The 20,832-nt window shown below is 40.2% G+C and overlaps 1 protein-coding gene across 1 annotated transcript in view; it reads left to right on the top strand.

Annotated features, from left to right (window-relative positions):
* The first annotated feature begins 6,204 nt into the window (after positions 1-6,204).
* Positions 6,205-20,832, top strand: part of klf3 (Kruppel-like factor 3 (basic)) — a 26,109-nt gene continuing 11,481 nt past the window's right edge. The window contains exons 1-4 of the mRNA XM_036583737.1: positions 6,205-6,372; positions 17,241-17,301; positions 20,098-20,475; positions 20,696-20,832. The exon at positions 20,696-20,832 is cut by the window's right edge and continues 5 nt beyond it. Of these exons, the coding sequence (XP_036439630.1) occupies positions 17,260-17,301; positions 20,098-20,475; positions 20,696-20,832 (557 nt within the window). The 5' untranslated portion in view covers positions 6,205-6,372; positions 17,241-17,259. The remainder of the gene's footprint in view (positions 6,373-17,240; positions 17,302-20,097; positions 20,476-20,695) is intronic.

The raw sequence follows: 20,832 nt of genomic DNA, 5'->3' as shown, positions 1-20,832 counted from the left end.
GAGAGACAGATCAGAGAGAGATGCACTGTCCAGCTAGGTTAGACAGACAGACAAGAGAGAGATGCACTGCCCAGCTAGGTTAGATAGAGACAGATCAGAGAGAGATGCACTGTCCAGCTAGGTTAGACAGACAGATCAGAGAGAGATGCACTGCCCAGCTAGGTTAGAGAGACAGATCAGAGAGAGATGCACTGTCCAGCTAGGTTGGAGAGACAGACTAGAGAGAGATGCACTGTCCAGCTAGGTTAGACAGACAGACAAGAGAGAGATGCACTGTCCAGCTAGGTTAGACAGACAGACAAGAGAGAGATGCACTGCCCAGCTAGGTTAGAGAGACAGATCAGAGAGAGATGCACTGTCCAGCTAGGTTAGACAGACAGATCAGAGAGAGATGCACTGCCCAGCTAGGTTAGAGAGACAGATCAGAGAGAGATGCACTGTCCAGCTAGGTTAGAGAGACAGACTAGAGAGAGATGCACTGTCCAGCTAGGTTTGACAGACAGACTAGAGAGAGATGCACTGTCCAGCTAGGTTAGAGAGACAGATCAGAGAGAGATGCACTGTCCAGCTAGGTTAGACAGACAGACAAGAGAGAGATGCACTGCCCAGCTAGGTTAGATAGAGACAGATCAGAGAGAGATGCACTGTCCAGCTAGGTTAGACAGACAGATCAGAGAGAGATGCACTGCCCAGCTAGGTTAGAGAGACAGATCAGAGAGAGATGCACTGTCCAGCTAGGTTGGAGAGACAGACTAGAGAGAGATGCACTGTCCAGCTAGGTTAGACAGACAGACAAGAGAGAGATGCACTGTCCAGCTAGGTTAGATAGAGACAGATCAGAGAGAGATGCACTGCCCAGCTAGGTTAAAGAGACAGATCAGAGAGAGATGCACTGTCCAGCTAGGTTAGATAGAGACAGATCAGAGAGAGATGCACTGCCCAGCTAGGTTAAAGAGACAGATCAGAGAGAGATGCACTGCCCAGCTAGGTTAGAGAGACAGATCAGAGAGAGATGCACTGTCCAGCTAGGTTGGAGAGACAGACTAGAGAGAGATGCACTGTCCAGCTAGGTTAGACAGACAGACAAGAGAGAGATGCACTGTCCAGCTAGGTTAGATAGAGACAGATCAGAGAGAGATGCACTGTCCAGCTAGGTTAGATAGAGACAGATCAGAGAGAGATGCACTGCCCAGCTAGGTTAAAGAGACAGATCAGAGAGAGATGCACTGTCCAGCTAGGTTAGATAGAGACAGATCAGAGAGAGATGCACTGTCCAGCTAGGTTTGAGAGACAGATCAGAGAGAGATGCCCTGTCCAGCTAGGTTAGACAGACAGACTAGAGAGATGCACTGTCCAGCTAGGTTAGACAGACAGACTAGAATGACTGTGTCTGTTGTGACAAATTTAGCTAATTTTGAGCAAAACTCAAAAACACTAGCCAGTGCATGACCTACACACACAACTTTGAACAGTTTTACACACATCATGTTTTTCATTAAAACACAAAAAACAGGAAATCTGTGTCCACACTGATTTTAGGACTTTGGGACACATTTACTTCAAAACAGTAAAATCTAACTGTTCATCATGTGACCATGAGGGACAGGGATGCTATCTCACTTCCTGCTCTAAAATGCAGGGGTGTGCAGGTTACAGGTTTGCAGGTTTTTTATTTAAAAATAAAACCTGGTAAATCTTTTGACTTCACTTTAAAAACATCAATATCTATCCTTTTAAAATCAATATTGATGTATTACTTTCAGAAGTGTAAATTTAGGGGTTAGGGTTTGGGAAAGACACCTCCCAGTAGAAAGCAAACCCTTTAAATGGTGATTTTATAAGTATATATTTAGCTCATTATTATCTCAATGAATGCCTTGGATTTATAGAGACCATAACAATCTTTTTAAACATTTACTGTCTGGAAACGTTAGCTGGCGTAGTTTTTTCAGCTGCTACATGCTCTAACAGATTAACTCTTACTCAGCACAGTGTTGCACAATGTTTTTTCCACATTACTGTGCTTCTTACATTAAATTCTTGTTCATATTGAAACCGAAGGCTGTTTTTTGTGCAATACATGGCTAGAAGTTTTAAATTATATTGTATTGTGATAATATAGACTAGTTTCTGACTCAAGACCAAGACCTGATTAAGAGTTCAGTCTTAGAAGTTGGTTGCATTTTCTGCTTCTCACAATCCAGGTAATCCCAAACATCACATTCAGTGATGTAGAGGTCAGGACTCTGGAGTGCAAAGCTCAGTTTTCTACCCTCTCTCAAAGCTGAAAGCTCTAATTGCTGCTTATCTGATGGGGAGAGGTTTGGTGATCTACCAGGCGTTGCAGGTGGTTGTTAGGAATCCTGTTTTCTCTCCATCTCAAAAATAAATTATTTGTACTTAACATCTATTTTGACTGGAAATTAAATAAATGAAGGGTGACTTTTGCACAGGACTGTACACATAGATATCTCATACATATGGCTGATTACAGCATTGGCGTTTCAAAAGTTACATGGTTTTTATTGCCTCTATAACTCAGCTCTTATTTGTGCAATGCCTTTCAAACACTTATAAAATACATATCTGTGTGTTACAAATAGCAGTAGTGTAAAACTCTACTACCTACTCACCAAATGAATAATCTGGTATCAGAGTTCCATTGTTATAACCTGCTCCACTACCAACAGTGGCAGCTGTAGAAATCCTGCTTACACAGTGGTATTTATGAAAGAATTTATTTAGGGTCCATACCCTACACTTTTCTTGTGTTTCCATTCATGATGTTTGTGTAGTTTTATGTACCAAAACAGCCATGATTCATTTTTTACATGACCACTTCCAGCCTCTCTTTATCTCTTAGAATTAAGCAGGCTGTTTTTTTGGCCTTTTACAGAGATGCTCACAGGTCAATTCATACAAGTCTCAAGTCTGTGAGGTGAGAGTCTGTGTCGAGTTTCAAGTCTCTGAAATTAGAGTCCAAACGTCAAGTCCCGAGTCCCTGAATTGAGAATCTGAGTCGAGCCTCAAGTCTCTGAAGTCAGAGTCTGAGTGGAGTCTTGAGTCTCAGGTCTCTTGACTCATGTCGAGTCTTGAGTCGCTGAGATGAGATTCCGAGCTGAGTCTCGAATCTCTGAGGTAAGAGTCCAAGTCAAATCTCAAGTCTCAGGAGTGAGAGGCCCAGTTGAGTCTTGAGTCTGTGGGATACGAAAGCATGTCAAGTCTCTGAGGTGCAAGTCTAAGTCAAGTCTCAAAACTCTGCAGTGCGAGTCTGAGTCAAAGTCCAAGTTGGGTTTCGAGTCTTGAAGTGAGTCGGAGTCAAGTTTCAAATCTCTGCGGTGAGAGTCTGAGTTGAGTCTCAGTGATGAGAATCCAAATTGAGAGTCCGAATGAAGTCTTGAGTCTTTGGGGTGTGATGAGCTAGCTTGGCTGAAAGGTCTAAGCATGTAGCTCAGAGAACACATTACAAGCAGTAGAAATAACATCATCTCTTGTGAGGGTAAAAATGTAATCAACTTCTAAGACTGAACTTTGGAGTTCTTTTAGAGCAGGAAGTGAGGCTGCATCCCTGTCCCTCATGGCCACATAGTGAACAGTTAGACCACATTGTTTTGAAGTAATTGTGTCCCAAAGTCTGAAAAATCAGAGTGGAACATAAAGAACGGTCGATAACAAAACACATATTTTTGTTTTTGTGTTTTAATGAAAGATATTGTGATTTTATGTGTGTGCAACTGTTCAAAGCTATGCTTGCTAGTCATGTAGTGGCTGGTGTTTTTGAGTTCTACTCAAAATTAGCTTAAATTGTCACTACCGAAACAGCCACTAGTGTTATGATTGATGTTTTGGTAGTGACAAAATGGAAAGTTCAGTCATTTATTTTAGTCGAATAAACATCATTAAGGTATTCCAAGAAAAAGGAATGTAGTCTGAAGTCCAAGTCACTTAAAAGTCTGAAATGTGTTTTGAACTCTGACTTTGAACCAATTCGTTCAAATGATCCACATAGCTTACAGTCTGAAAACAAGTTTTTCAAACAAACTTATTTGCATTTAACAGTGCACACCCACACAGGCTGAGAAGGAGCAGGACCTAACAAGCTGTCTGGCCTTTGCCTTGTGCAGACCTGCAATTTACACTCCATACATTGCAGGCACACACATATACGCACAGGTGTGGGAGCTGACCTGTGTCTTTGCAGTGCTGCCAGGTATGTCCACACCCTTTTGTCACCGCTCCCACAGGGACAATAACAGCACAACATATATGAATTATGAATTTTCTATGAATGCCACTCTGAACCCCCCTCTGTACGCAAAATATTGTTCCTCAGCAGATGCAGTTTAGGTTTCAAACTGCTTGCGTCACCAATAGGCACCGTGGTATTGTTGCAGATGACACAGCGTAATCTCAGACAAAAAAATTCCAAACAAACCTCCTCCCACACACGTTCCTACAGTCACAGCCAAATGGAGCCTTGGCTCTGTCTGGGCTTGTCTCCTCGTTTTCAAGATGTGAAACGGATTTATGATCTTCTGAAACAAAAGCCCAATGCGTAGTGGGCAGTTTAATCGATACATACTCTGCTCAGAAATGCATATTTTCATAGCTACTGCTGGCTGGACAAACCTTATATAAAATGAATGAGAAATTGCAGCACTTTGTTTTGGTCAGGGTTTCCAGTTCGAATTGCTACACTATGGAGCTGGACTGTGCTATGGAAAATCAAAACTAAGCAGCCATTTGCTACTATGCTAAAAAACACACAAAACAAACACATTTGTATTTTGTGCACTACAGTTTCTCTTTAGGATGAATGAAACTTTTGCCAGTGTACTGTAAAGCTATAAAAGAACCCATTTGTCAGTGGAGTATAGATAAGGCAGTTCACATATTGCTCTGCCTGCTTTTCTAATGTAAATGTACAGTATAGTGAGATACGCTATTTGCCCTTCATACTGCAGCCTGGAGGTCATTTCCGAGCAACAGCTCCATAATATACCAATAAGAGTCCTTGGGCAAGACTTCTAACACCACATGCCAACCTCTGTAATATGAATATGCTGTAAGTCACTCTGGATTAATCCATAAATTGGCCTGGATACGACTGTCTGCCAAATGCCAAAAACCTAAATTCTTAACAACATCAATACCAGGATACCCTTTAATGTCAATCAGGATGCTTTTATTGTTATTGATATGCGGACACTGGACATGCACAGACTGTATACACGTGTATATCTCAAGGCTTATTCATACACAGACACAAACATATATATATATATATATATATAGAGAGAGAGAGAGAGAGAGAGAGATGAGAAATGGTATGTGATATAATGTTCTTTGTTGTGTCAGGAAACTTCTCTATGACTCAGTGATCCACCACGTTGTAAAGTTACACAATTAACTTACTGAATACCAGCACTGGAATTATTTTATGCACTCTTTATCGACACAGAATGTGGGGTCATACAGGTGTCCCATATGTATTATTTATATGTAAGTATCTGTATGTAATGATTTTTCTTTAGACAGCAACGATATATGTATATGCCCTATATAATATCCCATATACTGTATATTAAATATATGTATGTATTTATATGTAGTTTTAACATGCCACACATATATTATTTGTATTATATAGTACCTAATATCTTATTATATGTCTGTGTGTGTGTGTCCTGTACACTTTATATAAGTATTTATATGTAATTATAATATATTCTATATGGACTATATATATTTAACATATAATTTATATAATAAGCATATATATATATATATATATATATATATATATATATATATATATATATATATATCACATATGTCATATAATCACATGTATATGGTGCTTATATGTAGTATGTAAATACCAATATCTAATAAAATGTCCCACATGTTACATATATGTTTATGTATGTAATGTATCTATCTATCTATCTATCTATCTATCTATCTATCTATCTATCCATCCATATATGAATAGACCTATACCTATATGTAATAACAATATGTCCCGTGTGTTATATAACTAATAATATGTAACAATTACAGAGAGAGAGAGAGAGAGAGAGAGAGAGAGAGAGAGTCTTCACACAGACAAACACCCCTCCCTGGGCTGGTCTCGTGCCCCACCCTTGCCTCCTGTGAGCTCCCGGTTGGCCCGCCCTCTGCCCGCACACCCTCTCTCGCTCCGCTCTGCGCTCACACACTTCAAGCACTTCCTCCAGAAGCAGCAGAGCTACAGTGTGTCCTGACCGCAGCGGGCGGACTGCTCTCCCTCCCTCAGCTGCCCGTGTGCTTTGCTTCAGTTAGGCTCTTTAAGGAGAATTCAGCTGTAAATTGGTCACTGAGGAGCGAGGAGTGAGTACCAGCTAATACTCTCAGAGCAGAACAGTATGTGTGTGTGTGTGTGTGTGTGTGTGTGTGTTTAGAGTTGTCTAATGTTGTGTGATGGAGAGAAACACAGTCCAGTGAGTGTGTATGTAGTCTTATCTCTGTTACAGTCACTGTAAACTCAGTGTAAAGATTACAGTTTAAATGTCCCACATTTAGGTTATTATTACTAGGCTGTACTTATTATTATGTTTATATGAAGTGCTGTGGAGGAGCTGGAGTTCATTAGTTCATGTATAAATACGATCCTTTTGTTGTCATAGAGACATTAAGCTGAAGTTCACTTGCTGAATAAAGCGTTGATTGCTGTCATACATTTTACATATTTAGATATTATGATATAATTTAATATGATAATAATAATATATCTATATCTATCTATCTATCTATCTATATATATATATATATATATATATATATATATACATCATCTAAACCGCTTATCCTTCTGGGTCGCGGTGGGGTGCTGGTGTATATATATATATATATATATATATATATATATATATATATATATGTATACACCAGCACCCCACCGCAACCCATATATATATATATATATATATATATATATATATATATATATATATATATATATATATTAATTATTGGACTAAAATCAGTTATTCTAAATTAGTGTTGTGTGTTGTCATAGAGACCAGAGCTAATGATTGGAATAAAGAACAAAGTAGATGAATTGATCTAATATATTTTATTCTGCATTAGTGTTGCCATAGAGACGCTAGTTATGACCTGAGATTCTTTAGATTACCGCTGAAATGTTGTGTTTTGAGTAGTTTTGGGTTGCACCTGTATTTTCTGGTTGATGGAACTGAGTGAGGTTAATCTAAACTGCAGTGTGTGGATGTTTGTGTGTTCAAAGCTGGACACAGTAGGCCGAAGTGTGGCGCTCCTGCAGGCCAGTGTTGGTTTAAGAGCGCGGCACCGGCTGTGATTAAATGCTGCGCGTTCTTATTGCTGCTTATCAGAAAAGATCCGGTGGATCATTGTGTGACTCTGAATGTGTTTGTAGTTCAAAGTGTGCAGTATTAATCATACATCCTGCCACTGATCTGCTCCAATATCTCTACATTTATGACTGTATAAAGATCAACTTACATTTTTATTGCACCTGTGCGTGCATGTGTGCATGTATTTAGCTCTTTGTGGGGACTCTAATAGGGCCAGAAGCGGATAGCAGGACACACATTTGTCCTTACTGCAGGTTGAAGGTACAGCTACAGCATATTAAAGGAACATTTCAGCATTTTCCAATCTGACCTCTAATGTGTCTGTAGCATGCGGCCAGTTATTGCAGATAACTTTTACTGTTTCCTTGTGCTCTGAAAAAGAAGTGAAAACTCTTTGCACTGAATTGAATGCACTGGGGAGAAAAAGTAGAACAAAATATGCCCTGTGCAAAAGTTATGGTGCATGTTGTATTTTAAATTTAATGTTAAGCTAATTGAGCACTAAATTTAAATGTAGAAATTTAAATGTGTTCTTTGACAAAAGATCTACTAACTTATTTTCACTTCAACAGAACATGTAATTTGACTGCAAGTGTTCAAACTTTTGCATATGACTGTAAAACAGGTATCAAAGGGAAGGTGCAGCATCTTCCCATTGGTTTCTATTATAGGTGAGTTTTGAGTCAGGAGGTTTTCTGCTGTTTTCTCAGTACAGAAAAAAAGTATTGAAATTATTGTATGAGGTGCATGCCTGTATGACGCAGATCTAACAGATAGAGATTGAGTTGAAAAAGCGCTGGAGTATTCCTTTAAGTCATTTGTAGAGCAAAAATCTCTTTCTCTCTCTCTCTTTCTCTCTCTCTCTCTCTTTCTCACTCTCTCTCTCTTTCTCACTCTCTCTCTGTATCTCTCTCTCTCTCTCTCTCTCTCTCTCTCTCTTTCTCACTCTCTTTCTCTCTCTCTGGGTCAGTGAGGCTGCCGTATCCTGGGCTTTTGTTTCAAGGCTGAGGCTTGCGTCACACATTCCATCTGGCACATGGAGCCTCTTTTCCTGTTTTCAGCCTTCAAGGGGGGAACACACACACACACACACACACACACACACACACAGACACACACGCACACACACACACACACACACACACACACCCAGACACTCCACCCACTCACACGCCTCGATCTCTGGATCAACACTCTGATCTTATCTGCTGGACACACACTTTGTAATTGTGTTCACCGAATAGTTTAATGCTATCTCTCTCTCTCTCTCTCTCTCTCTCTCTCTCTCTCTCTCTCACTCTTGGCCTGTTAAGTGAACTCAACGTTCAGCTGTGTTGTCTATTCTGCACTCTTACTTGCAACTTTACTGTTAATTTGACTTCTTAGCTTGTTTCCTTTGGCTTCTTGTGTTTTTGAGATGAATACAGTCGTATACAAAAGTGTTGTTAGTGAAACGAAGCTAACACATCCTCTTCAGGGAACACACATTTTCCAGCAAATTTAGTGCACAATTTCTATTGATTTGCTGAGAATGAGAGCATGTAATCATGGTTAAAGTTTAAAAATACGGTGTATACATTGAAACTAAGCTGCAAAAACAGTCTGTTTTGAATTCGCTGTTTTTATGATGACACAAAAACCTACATCTACCTATTCAGCCTACATTGCTTTAGCCCTGCCTATTCACGCTGATGCTATAATGAGTGCTTCAGCCCAGACTGCTTTTTGAATCAAGCACAACAAAGCAGCCATTCATAACATCACTTATGTATCATCTCTGTCACACAAAAGTCTTTATCTCTCTATTTTTGATGTGCTTCACTTTTTTGCCTGATTTCAGTTACCCTATGTGTTCTGTACAAATTGTATGATGAATGGACCAATAGATGTAATCCAAAATTACTTGAAAAACCAGAAAAATCTGGTTACGTTAACATTTATCATGAGTTAAGGAAGTTATTCTTCTCCTGTGAAGTTAACAATGCTGGAGATACAAAGTTTTCAAATCAGCAGTGATGAAATATCACTCTTAAAAGCTTGGCAACAAAAAGAGAGGTTGGAAAATAGCCCTGCAAAAAATTAATTATGTTCTATTATTTTTGGTACATAAAACCGCATAAATGTAGTAAGTGGAAAAAATACTAGAGAAATGTAGGATTGGAAAGCCTAATTAAAGCCTAAAATAAAAATGTGCCACCAGCTGCAATATATGTTTTATTGATTTTTTTTCCCAACATGTTAAATTTAGCAAATAAACAGTAATTATGTATTAAAATTCAGAATTACGTTCACTGTAGAAGAAGTATTCACTTACTTTCACTTAGAAAATCTGCAACAGACAATTTGACCAGGGCACCCAAACTTTTGCACATGACTGTATGAAGCATCTAAGCACTCCAATTTTTCGCTGTTTTGTTTTCTTTTTGTAGCTTGATAGCGTAAGTGTAAAAATGCGTCAGAAATCAGCCAGAAATCAGCTGTTGCACTGGTGCCGTATTAATATGCTGTGCTATTTAGAACAGTATACGCGGTTTGAGACACAGCAGTGGCCCTGTAACTGAAAACCCGTACACACATGATTACCTGTGATTGCTACACCAGTGCAGACAGCGCACTGACAGAGAGACAGAAAGAGAGGAGCGCAGTGACGGGGTTAGAACAGCACTGTGTCTGTATCTACAAATGGAATGCACTTAGAGTGAGACACGACAGGACGTTTTAACCTTTCAGCCGATCTAAAATGGACACCTGGCGACACTACTGTACTGGGGTACATCAGCCTATGTACATGTACCTATGTTCCCTTAGCTCCAAGGAGCAAAATATAGGGGGCTCATGGGGGGCTGAGACCACTTAATTAAGCCTTTGGAACCCTGGAATGTCTTAAAATTCTTGCGTGTCCCTGAAAACTTATTAGGATGTTATGCAAAAATAGATGTTCATATACAAATTCAGGGAAGGGTCACCGTTTAGCTGCTTCACCCAGAATCAAGCTTCTGTCTTTGGTATTCTTAACTAACTAGAGCTGCAGCACTGGTCTGCCTCAGGGTGGCGCCGTAGCAGACTAGTTCACACAGATGGTCCTTCAGCCTAGCAACTGTAACTATACCTCTGAGAAGGGTTACAATAAACTAGCTAGTGGCGAACCGTGACTATTACAGCTCAGCCTTCATTTCAGGCAATAGGGTTCAAACTCTGTCGAAAACAAGGAAGAGAAAACACCTTAACGACAACGTTAACTTCTGCTAGCCTGCTTCAAATACTTGAATAGAACATCTAGAAATACATTTGGGGGAAAAGTTTGTAATATTTATATGTTATAACTTTTGAAAGCTGGAGTTTATAGCTGCCTGATCCAGTGTTATATCAGCATATTCAGTCAACAGTTGCTCTGTATTTGTACTTCTTCAGAGATTTCTCCTTTATGATGGTATGATAGGTGTGTTCTCTGCACTGTTAGTCAGTGTCAATATGATGAAATGATATAATAGGGACTTTTTTTACCTCAGGGTCCGGACGGGTGTTTGCGCAGTCACGAGGGGTGTGTGTATGTGTGTTTGTGAGTGTGTCTGTGCGCGTTTGTGTGTGTGTGTGTGTGTGCGCGTGTGTGTGTGTTTGTGTGTGTGGGTGTGCGCGTGTGTGTGTGTTGATTGGTCTGTGGTTGAAGCAAGTAGATATACAAGAGATACAACTCACTGAGTCATCTTGTTCAGAGAGAGAAAGAGTGAGTGAGAGAAATAGTAGGGAGGGGGATTGAGGGGAGAGAAACAGCAACAATGATAGACAGAGAGAGAGAGAGAGAGAGAGAGAGAGAGAGAGAGATAGAGAGAACATTAGGGGAGAGTGAGTGATAGAGAGAAAGACTGACAAGATTGAAAAACACAGAAAGAAATAATGAGAGGAGAGAAAAAGAAAGAGAGAGAAAGACAAGAGAAAGAATGACAGAGAAATAATAAGATTGTGGGGGGAAAGAGAGGGGAGAGAAAAAGGAAGAGAGAGGCAGAAGGAGAGAGAGAGGGATAGATCCAGACAAAGAAACAACAAGAGAGCACGGATATATGTGAGAAAGTGATGAGAGAGAAAGGAAAGAGAGAGAAACAGAAAGAGAGAAGGGGTTAGTGAAAGAGTGAGTGAGAGCAGAGAGTATAGAAAGGAAGAAAGAGAGACAAGGAAATGGAATGAGAGGGAAAAGTGAGAGAAGATGTAGAGAGAGAGGGGTAGAGAGAAGGAGTATTAGAGAGAAAGAGGTAGGAGTGATAGAGAGAGAGAGAGTAGAGAGAGAAATGGTCTTAGAGAGAAAGAGGCAGAGAGAGAAGAAGTGATACAGAGAGAGAGGTGTAGAGTGAGAGGTAGAGAGGGAAATGGTCTTAAAGAGAAAAGTAGAGAGGGAAGGAGTGATAGAGAGAAAGAGAGAGAGAGAGTGAAAGAGAGAGGTAGAGAGAGAAATGGTGTTGAAGAGAAAAGTAGAGAGGGAAGTAGTGACAAAGAGAGAGAGAGTAGAAGAGGTAGAGAGAGGGAGAGGAGTACAGAGAGAGAGAAGAAGTGAAAAATTGCGATGTAGAGGGAGAGAGAGAGAGATGGTATTAGAGAGAAAGAGGTAGAGAGAGGGAGAGGAGAACAGAGAGAGAGAAGAAGTGAAAATTGCAATGCAGAGGGAGAGAGAGACAGTATTAGAGAGAAAGAGGTAGAGAGAGGGAGAGAAGTACAAAGAGAGAAGGAGTGATGAAGAGTGATGAGTGATGTAGAGAGAGAGGGAGAGAGAGAGAGAGAGATGCTGGTGGTGTTTGTTAAGTGGGTTGTGGATGAACAGAAGCAGTTCAGTGAAAATATTTATTGAGTTTGTGCTCGAGTGCTGAAGGTACACAGACTCTACAGTCTGAGCAGAAAACACACCCACACACACTCTATAATTACGCTGTCACACATAAAAAAGAAAAGGCCTTGATTTTATTGGTCTGAATTAATGAGGCCATTGAAGCTGTAGTCTCCTACATAAACGCTGGTGGCAGTTATGAAGTAATTTCATCATAATTCCTAATGACAGCATAAAGTCTGCCAACCATTAGAAAGGTGAGGCTTTAAAGGGGAATTCTATAAACGTTTTAACATGTCTGCTTAATTAAATGGCTAATATTTAACTAAGCTGTTCAGAGAGGTTTGGTATAAAATGCTCTGCCCTAGAAAAACCTACTGAGTCAGAATTATTCACAGTAGTGGTGGTAGGAACCAGACGTCCACCTCTAAGAGCTCCCTCACAGAAAGTTATTACATGAAAATGGTTATGAATATGCTGAATGATGCCTGAGACATTATCATAGTCTTGGCCTTTTTTGGTGGAGGCAAAGGCGTTCTAAGACAAAATAGTTCCAAAAGAAAACTATTTTGGAGTCAACACCATTTTACCATCACCTACGTTACATATAAAAACTCAGTGGTGGTTTTGTATAGTAAATAGAGTGCCTGTATATGTGTTGTATTCATTGTGACCCCTGGTTCCAGTCAGTACGTTTTTCTACAATGAACCGTTTCACATCAAACCACTCTGGATGACTGTTTACTTCTCAACTATTAAATTATGCAGACATTTAGAAAAATTGCCAGAATTCCCCTTTGATTGATAAGTGTATGTATGTGGGTTTTGCATGTGTGTGCCCCTCAGGCTTCATGTAAATGTCATGTTTTCATCAAGCTGTGTTTAAACGGAGTGGTTTCAGATGTCTTTGACTGTGACATTTCTTGTAAGGCCAGGCGATACTGATAAATATGAATAACTCAGTATTTTCAGATGTTGCGATATCACAGCATCAGATGATCTTTAAGACCGAAATGGATCCCTATCTGTGAGAGATTTTGAATGCACTACAATGCACTAATTTGTAGTGATGTGTACTGCAGCTATATATGTGATGAGGTTTTGCAAATGACAGTTTTTAAAATTCTTGTTAGAAAAAATAAGATGTGCATTTTACATCAGCATATATGTTTGCCTTTATATCTATGTATATTTTATATCTTAAATATAGTTAGTAATATCAAAGCTTTTGGTTGTGGCACCTGACTTTTCAGACTAATTTCAAGTTAAACAGACACCTGTAGAGCTGTACACGTGTGTGTTTTATTAGCTGTATTTTTAAGTCGCTTGCCCTTCTGGCAGTCTCGCAGTGTTCAAGTCCAGTGGGGGCGGGCACTTTGTGGGAATGTAACGTTACATTCCCATCAAATTTGGCGCTCCATGTGTAGGGTATTTTGATCTGTCATCTCAGCCCTCAACAGTGTACATCGCGGAAATTCACATCTCGATAACAGTGACAATATGATTTGTCATACAGCCCTTATGTATTCATAAGTGCATGTCTCACAGGGCCAGACGTGATCTTGTAATGAAAGTACACATCTAGGGACAAGCTGTTCAACTTCTAGAGCTGGATTGTGGCAAACTCTGCCTCTAACAAGGGTTGCCCCACCCCAAACTGCTCTGGTCAGTGCTCTTTTAACGTCTGGAATACAATGATAACCCAAGCAAACTGGTTTTCTCTAGATAGAGATAATGTTTATTTATCGCATGTAATGTGTTCTTCGCACACGCAACACATGCCTACATACTCAAGTGCTGTCCATTAGACAATGTTGATGAGCACACCATCACCCCCTACTTTGAGCACCACCTTCACAAGGTGTTGGATTGGTTCAAAAATTTTACTCTCAATTTGTTCCCACCCTAATAAGTCTACGTTTAGCCTCATTTAGGCTTACATTTCTCATGGTTGTCTAGCCCCGTGAGGCTATTTGTTACTAAGCAATGGACAGAGGAATGTTAGCTAATGCTAATTGTGGCTGCTGTGCCATCAAAAGCAAAACATATCAGATTCTCTGCACCTTTTAAAACACTACAGCTACTAATAAGAAGCCAACTTCAGCCTCGCTCAAGCAGCTCAAGTTATTTTGTTCATGTGACTGACTGAATTCATTTATGAGTCCTATTGTTTCCAACCAAAACCTAACAATGAAATAAGAGGATTCCTACATAACCTGTAAAGTTTAAATACATGCAGAACATTTAAAAAACATATTTTACTTATTTCACTCAACTCATTAGGCCCTTTGTGAAGGTCTTCAAGGCCCTGAAGTTTCCCTACATGTAAAGACATAGGGGATTTAGTGATTAGCTTGTAATGTAAACTTTTAGTGCTTGTTAGATCAAGACTCTATAATACAAAGCAAACTAAAAGGGTTTAATTTGACAAAGGGCAGAGGTCATGTTCTAGCCAAGCCTTGGGCTTCTTTTTCCGTTAAACAAAAGGCCTAACTGCCGCCTTTAGCTGTGCAAGTAATGCGTTAACTCTGCTTTATTAGAGTTGAACCACTGTTTAGCATTCAAACTGAGTCCAGGGTAAACATACACAATGTGTGTGGGAACACTTCAGCGTTACGGACGGTTAACCCTCACCTGACCCCAAGCAGCGTTGATGTGGTGGGAGTGGCAGCTGTTTCACAAGCCGTGAAAACTGTGTGTGTGTGTGTGAATATGTGGGGCATTGTCTCTGGTGACACCAGGCGTGGTCGCACCATTGCCGTTTCCATGCAGCCTCGCCCGAGCGCTGCTTCCTGTGGGTCACATCACTCTACTGTGTACTTAGTGCTCTGGAGTGGACTCACTCTCTGCACTGTGTGTGTGTGTGTGAGTTCAGTTTACCTTCGGATCATGTGTGTGTGTGTGTGTGTGTGTGTGTGTGTGTGTATTAATGGCTCTCCCTTTGTTAATGATTGTGTAAAGTGACATGACTTTCACCTCTCTCTCTCTCTCTCTCTCTTTGTCTCTCTTTCTTTCTCCTCTCTATCTGTATTCTTTCTCTCTGTCTTTTTCTCTGTATCTCTTTCCCTCTTTCTTTCTCTCTTGCTCTATCTCTTTCCTTCTTCCCCTCTCTATATTTGTCTCTCTGTCTCTTTCTTTATCTCTATCTTTCTCTTTCTATGTCTCTTTGTTTCTCTCTATCTCTCTCTCTCTCTTACTCTTTCTATGCCTCTCTTTGTCTGTTTTTGTCTCTTTCTTTCTTTCTTTCTTTCTTTCTTTCTTTCTGTATTTTCCTCTCTTTTTATGTCTCTCTCTCTCTGTTTCTCTCCATTTCTCTTTTCCTCTTTCTCTAATTCTTTCTTTCTTGCTCTATCTCTATCTCTACCTTTCTTTCTTTCTCTCTATTTATATATCTGTGTTTATCTCTCTCTCTCTATTCTATGTCTTTTTCTCTCTTTCATTCTCTCTGTCTTTTTTTGCCTCTCTCTCTCTCTCTGTATTTTTACAGTGACTTTTTATTTAACGCAATAAAAATCAAACAACTGGTAAAGATAAACAAGGTGATGTCATAATGGACTAACATCCAATCAGCTGCTTGTTACTGTACAGTTTTGGTGTGGCAGTGTGACACCATTGCTTGTTGTTTATAAACTCTGTGCTGGGTTTGAATCTATTTTTGTGCAGTTGTTGAGTGTTTTAAAAGTGCTGATGATACTTGGTTAAAAAACACGTTAATAATTAATAACATTAACTTGTCATCATACCACCCACTCTGTATCGCAGTGTATCACCCACCCGCTGTCACGTACTTAAACCCCGTATCAGTACAGACATTTACATAGACATTTACTAGACAGTAATGACAGTGTTTTTGTTTACTAGATGTTGCCTGTGGGTCATCCGCGAGGCATTTCAGCTCCAAACCTTTGATCCTTTCTTAAGCTTCACGCTCCAGTAAATGCATTTGAACCAAACACATCCACACCTACCCACCCACATACTCCTACACACACCTGCAGTCAGCATTACATGCAATAATCAGGCCCTTTTAAAGCTTCTGATTCATTCTGTCCTGCTTTTAATTTAGAACTCTTTGATATTTTTCGGCCTAAGTGAAATGAGGGCTTTCCATTGAAAATCTGCTTAATACTCTATGTAGTAAAAAAACAACACTGTACAATGTGCAGAACATTATAATCACTTTTGTGATACCTTCACATTACAAATGAACCAGTTTAAGTAATCTCCATCAAAGAAACTTGTGTGGGCTCAAAATGAGTAAGAGTGCAAATGTATGTGGTTTTGGCTGGCGGTGTTCGGGAAGATGCTGTAGTGTTGGGTGGATACATGAGTCACTTTCCTCATCAGCCTTTTTTTATCTGGTAATGACAATTTTATATTAACCCAGAATTAGCCTGTAGTCTGTTATGCAAATTATTTAGTGAGAAAAAGAAAGAGATGTTGTTGCTGTTAGTCTCAGGTTACTTATGTGCATAGATACACACAAGCCTCTTTTGTACCTTTTTATTCTATATGACATTGTCAGATGGCACAACCTTGGTTTAGCTTTATATGACATTGTCCTATGGGGCGACCTTGGTTTAGCTCTATATGACATTGTCCTATGGGGCAACCTTGGTCTAGCTCTATATGACATTGTCCTATGGGGCAACCTTGGTCTAGCTCTATATGGCATTGTCCTATGAGGCAGTTTTTGTCTATACAGCATTGTCTTATGGTGCAACCTTGAACTATATGACATTATCCTACGGTGCTAGACTAGATTTTCTGTACCCAAACCTGTGACAAAAATGTATTTTATACAAGTAAGCTATATGGGTTAACATCTGTGAGAAAGAGCAATGAGATCTTGTTGTTTTTGAGTATCTATGTAGTAAGTGGGAATTTACCCGTACCGTTTTCAGCTTTATGAAATGGGCCATGCTGCCATTAACAGTGTGTGCTTATCCTGCTGAAATGTCGGAAGTTACTGATCTGATCTGGCTTTTTTATGGTTTATTTATTGTTGTTGTTATCTACATCTGATCTCTTTGGCTTTCTTCATTTTTCAGAATTTCAGTGGAAGCACCCATGCTCATTTGTGACTACCCAGTGAAGACAGACATGGAGACGGTGAGTAGTATGACATATTGAGACCAGTGTATGCACAAATGCCGTTAAAGGTATAAGAAGCAGTATGACACTACCCAACACAAATCAGTTGCAATCAATTAAAACAGTCTTGCTGAAGGTCTCATGTTCGTTTGTTTTAGAATTTTGCTTTAAGAAATACAATAACATCAAATAAATAAACGCTGTAGTTCTGGAATTGATCAGCTAGGAGTGTCTTCCTTATGTTTTAGTCAAAGGAGCTATAATGGCTGATGCTGTCCTATGGGGCAACCTTGGTCTAGCTGTATATTACATTGTCCTATGGGGCAACCTTGGTTAGCTGTATAATACGTTGTCCTATGGGGCAATCTTGGTCTAACTGTATATTACATTGTCCTGTGGGGCCACCTTGGTCTAGCTGTATATTACATTGTCCTATGGGGCAATCTTGGTCTAACTGTATGTTACATTGTCCTATGGGGCAACCTTGGTCTAACTGTATATTACATTGTCCTATGGGGCAACCTTGGTCTAGCTGTATGTTACATTGTCCTATGGGGCAACCTTGGTCTAGCTGTATATTACATTGTCCTATGGGGCAACGTTGGTCTAGCTGTATGTTACATTGTCCTATGGGGCAACCTTGGTCTAGCTGTATATTACATTGTCCTATGGGGCAATCTTGGTCTAGCTGTATATTACATTGTCTTATATGGCAATCTTGGTCTAACTGTATATTACATTGTCCTATGGGGCAACCTTGGTCTAGCTGTATATTACATTGTCTTATATGGCAATCTTGGTCTAGCTGTATATTACATTGTCCTATGGGGCAACCCTGGTCTAGCTGTATATTACATTGTCTTATATGGCAATCTTGGTCCAGCTGTATATTACATTGTCCTATGGGGCAACCCTGATCTAGCTGTATATTACATTGTCCTATGGGGCAACTCTTACAAATCTCTATATTACATTATCATGACCAAGAGAATGACTAATCTGTCAGTTATATGAGCACATTGTTTCGATCCTGTTTATGCAACACCTGTTGTAAGTAGTTCAGCCAACCTGCCTGACATGATCGACTCGTAATTGAAGTTGTGTTAGTGCAGCTCGTCTGTCATCTCTCACATTTGTACATTTAATTAATTTCTGACTTGTGTGACGATGAATAATACTAAGCAGAGTTATACCTGGGTAGATTTGTTATGCCTGAAATAAAATGTAGATTTAGGTGAGTGGTTATGTACAGTAAGGTGTGCGTGGAGCAGCAACGATACTCTCTCTTCCTGTTGCTTGTCTAGGTCAATAGGCCCAGTTTACCCACTTTTAACAAAAACAATCTCCCTCTTTCCGCCCCGAAAAACAAACCTGAGTCACAGAAAGCACACAATGGTCAAGCTGGCGACCGGCCAATTGCACGCCAGAGGTTCATGTGTGTATGTATGTGTGTAAGTAGTCCAGTTTCCGTGTATTAAAGAAAAGCAGGGGCAGTAGCACAGGCCATGTTGAGTCTAGGTATTAACCTCATCAGTAAGACACTCTTAAATTTCAGAATTCAGAAGGATAATTCATACCACACTGATGTTACTGAACCGCATCTCCCCCTCTCTCTTTCTCTCTCTCGCTCTCTCACTCTTTCCCCAGATGGATGTGCATTCCTTTCTCGTTAGGTTATGGCTTTGCAGGGGGCTGAATGTTAGGTTTGGCTCCGGCTTGCTTGTCAGAAAAGCAGTTTTTCTGCCCTTTTGTTGTACCCCTGAGCACACAGCTGCCTCACCCAGCCTGTGTGTGGTTTGTCAGCCTTTTTTAAACACCATTGCCAGTTTTCTATGCTGCTATCAGTAGATTTGTCAAGTAAAAGAGTGGTATAAAAACCAGCAGAAAAAGTTTCTGTTTCTTTTTTCAAGTTCCCTTCCTTCTCTACTTTTGAGTGAGTAAACAATATTCTGCACACTCAGTGAGTTGCATAACACTCAGAGTCAGGTCTATTGCCTAAAGCCTGTATGCGACATCGTTGTTAGTAAGTGGCCCAACTGCACATACATTAATATATGCATTCACTACAAGCTGAAAATGCAATAACAGTTTGTAGATAATAGGATATATTTTGCTGTTTTTACTAATTTTTCACTGTTGGTAAAAGTAGATACGATTGGAATCCTGGTGTCTACACATGGGCCTGAGAGTGGGTGCAAGTTAGGGTTAGGGTTCCAAACCTTTGTTAAGGCATTTTGTTGGTGATCTGACAGACAGGCACATTTTTATAAGATCATAAGTAGTCTAAATATCTGTGGAAATATATTTGAGTGGAAAAAGAAAACATCCCTACAACCACTTGTAATATATGTAATACCAGTGTTTTGAGTGTGGTTACGTTAGCTTTTCTTTCTTTAAAACCAGGGTTGAATCATAACTATTACTGCTAGGCCTTCAGTTTGGACCATACATAATAGCATGTTAGTACTAAGCTAATTGTGGCGCACATTTCTTTTTTTTTTGGCCATTCGAGTTTAACAGCGAACATGTGAAGCATGTAAAAAACACTCAGAACATTTTATCTGAAGCTTGTAATAGACATATTAACATATATGTTACTCTGTAGCAGTTTCCTAACAACTAACTGAAACCTGGTGGGACTGTGGCTTATATTTGCAGTCAGGTCTCCGATTCCACTGTCAGTTCCTAATTATGTTGGTAGTTTAAGGCCTAATTAATGAATATTCTCTCTCTCTCTCTCTCTCTCTCTCTCACTTTCTCTCTCTCTCTCTCTCTCTCTCTCTGTTTGATGGTTATTCCTTGGGGAACTCTCAGCCTGAACCCTTTGGCGTAATCCTGGCCGTGCACCCACCGTACACCTCTCAGTACTCTCAGGCCTGTTACCCGCCCCACTACCCAGTGGGTTACCACCAGTCGCCCTACCGCAGCCCAGCCCGAACGGTGCCGGATGCCGGCCGCCTGCAGTCTCAGATGGAGCCTGTGGACCTGTCGCTGGGCAAGAAACCCTCTCCTCCCTCACCATCCTGCTCTTCTTCATCCTCCTCTTCTCCCTCATCCCGGGCTACCCCTCCATCCCCGTATGAGTGGGGTAGTCCCATAGCCAGGCCTCGCTCCAGCTCCATGTCAGGATCTGCATCTGGCTCACCACAACCCAGGCTGCTGACCCCACCCATGACCCTACCCTTCCCGACTGTGAGTTCCCAACTGATGAAAAGCAGTGTTGAATTTTTCATTTTTATTATAATAATTATTTTACGTGTATATTCATTTCATAATAATTCATACTGGCTACAGCTTAAGAATATTAATGAAATAATAAGCCTGTAGTCACCGGCTTAAATATTATTTTTAATGATGCTATTTAAATGCAAAAATTTCTATAAATATGAATAAACCAGAAACGTTTGTCCAGGTGTTGGCCCCTATCGTTCCCACGCCGGGACTTATCCCTGTCCTGCCGCTACTCTACCCGCCCCCTCTCCTTCCCTCTTCACTCATGCTGTCCCCCACTACACCTGAGGACCAACAGGGCGGCGCCACCATCCATAA

Source organism: Colossoma macropomum, unplaced genomic scaffold (genome assembly GCF_904425465.1).
Source record: "Colossoma macropomum unplaced genomic scaffold, Colossoma_macropomum, whole genome shotgun sequence".
In the NCBI taxonomy this organism is placed as follows: domain Eukaryota; kingdom Metazoa; phylum Chordata; class Actinopteri; order Characiformes; family Serrasalmidae; genus Colossoma; species Colossoma macropomum.
Note: the sequence above shows the minus strand (reverse complement) of the source record. Positions and strands in the feature narration are given on the sequence as shown.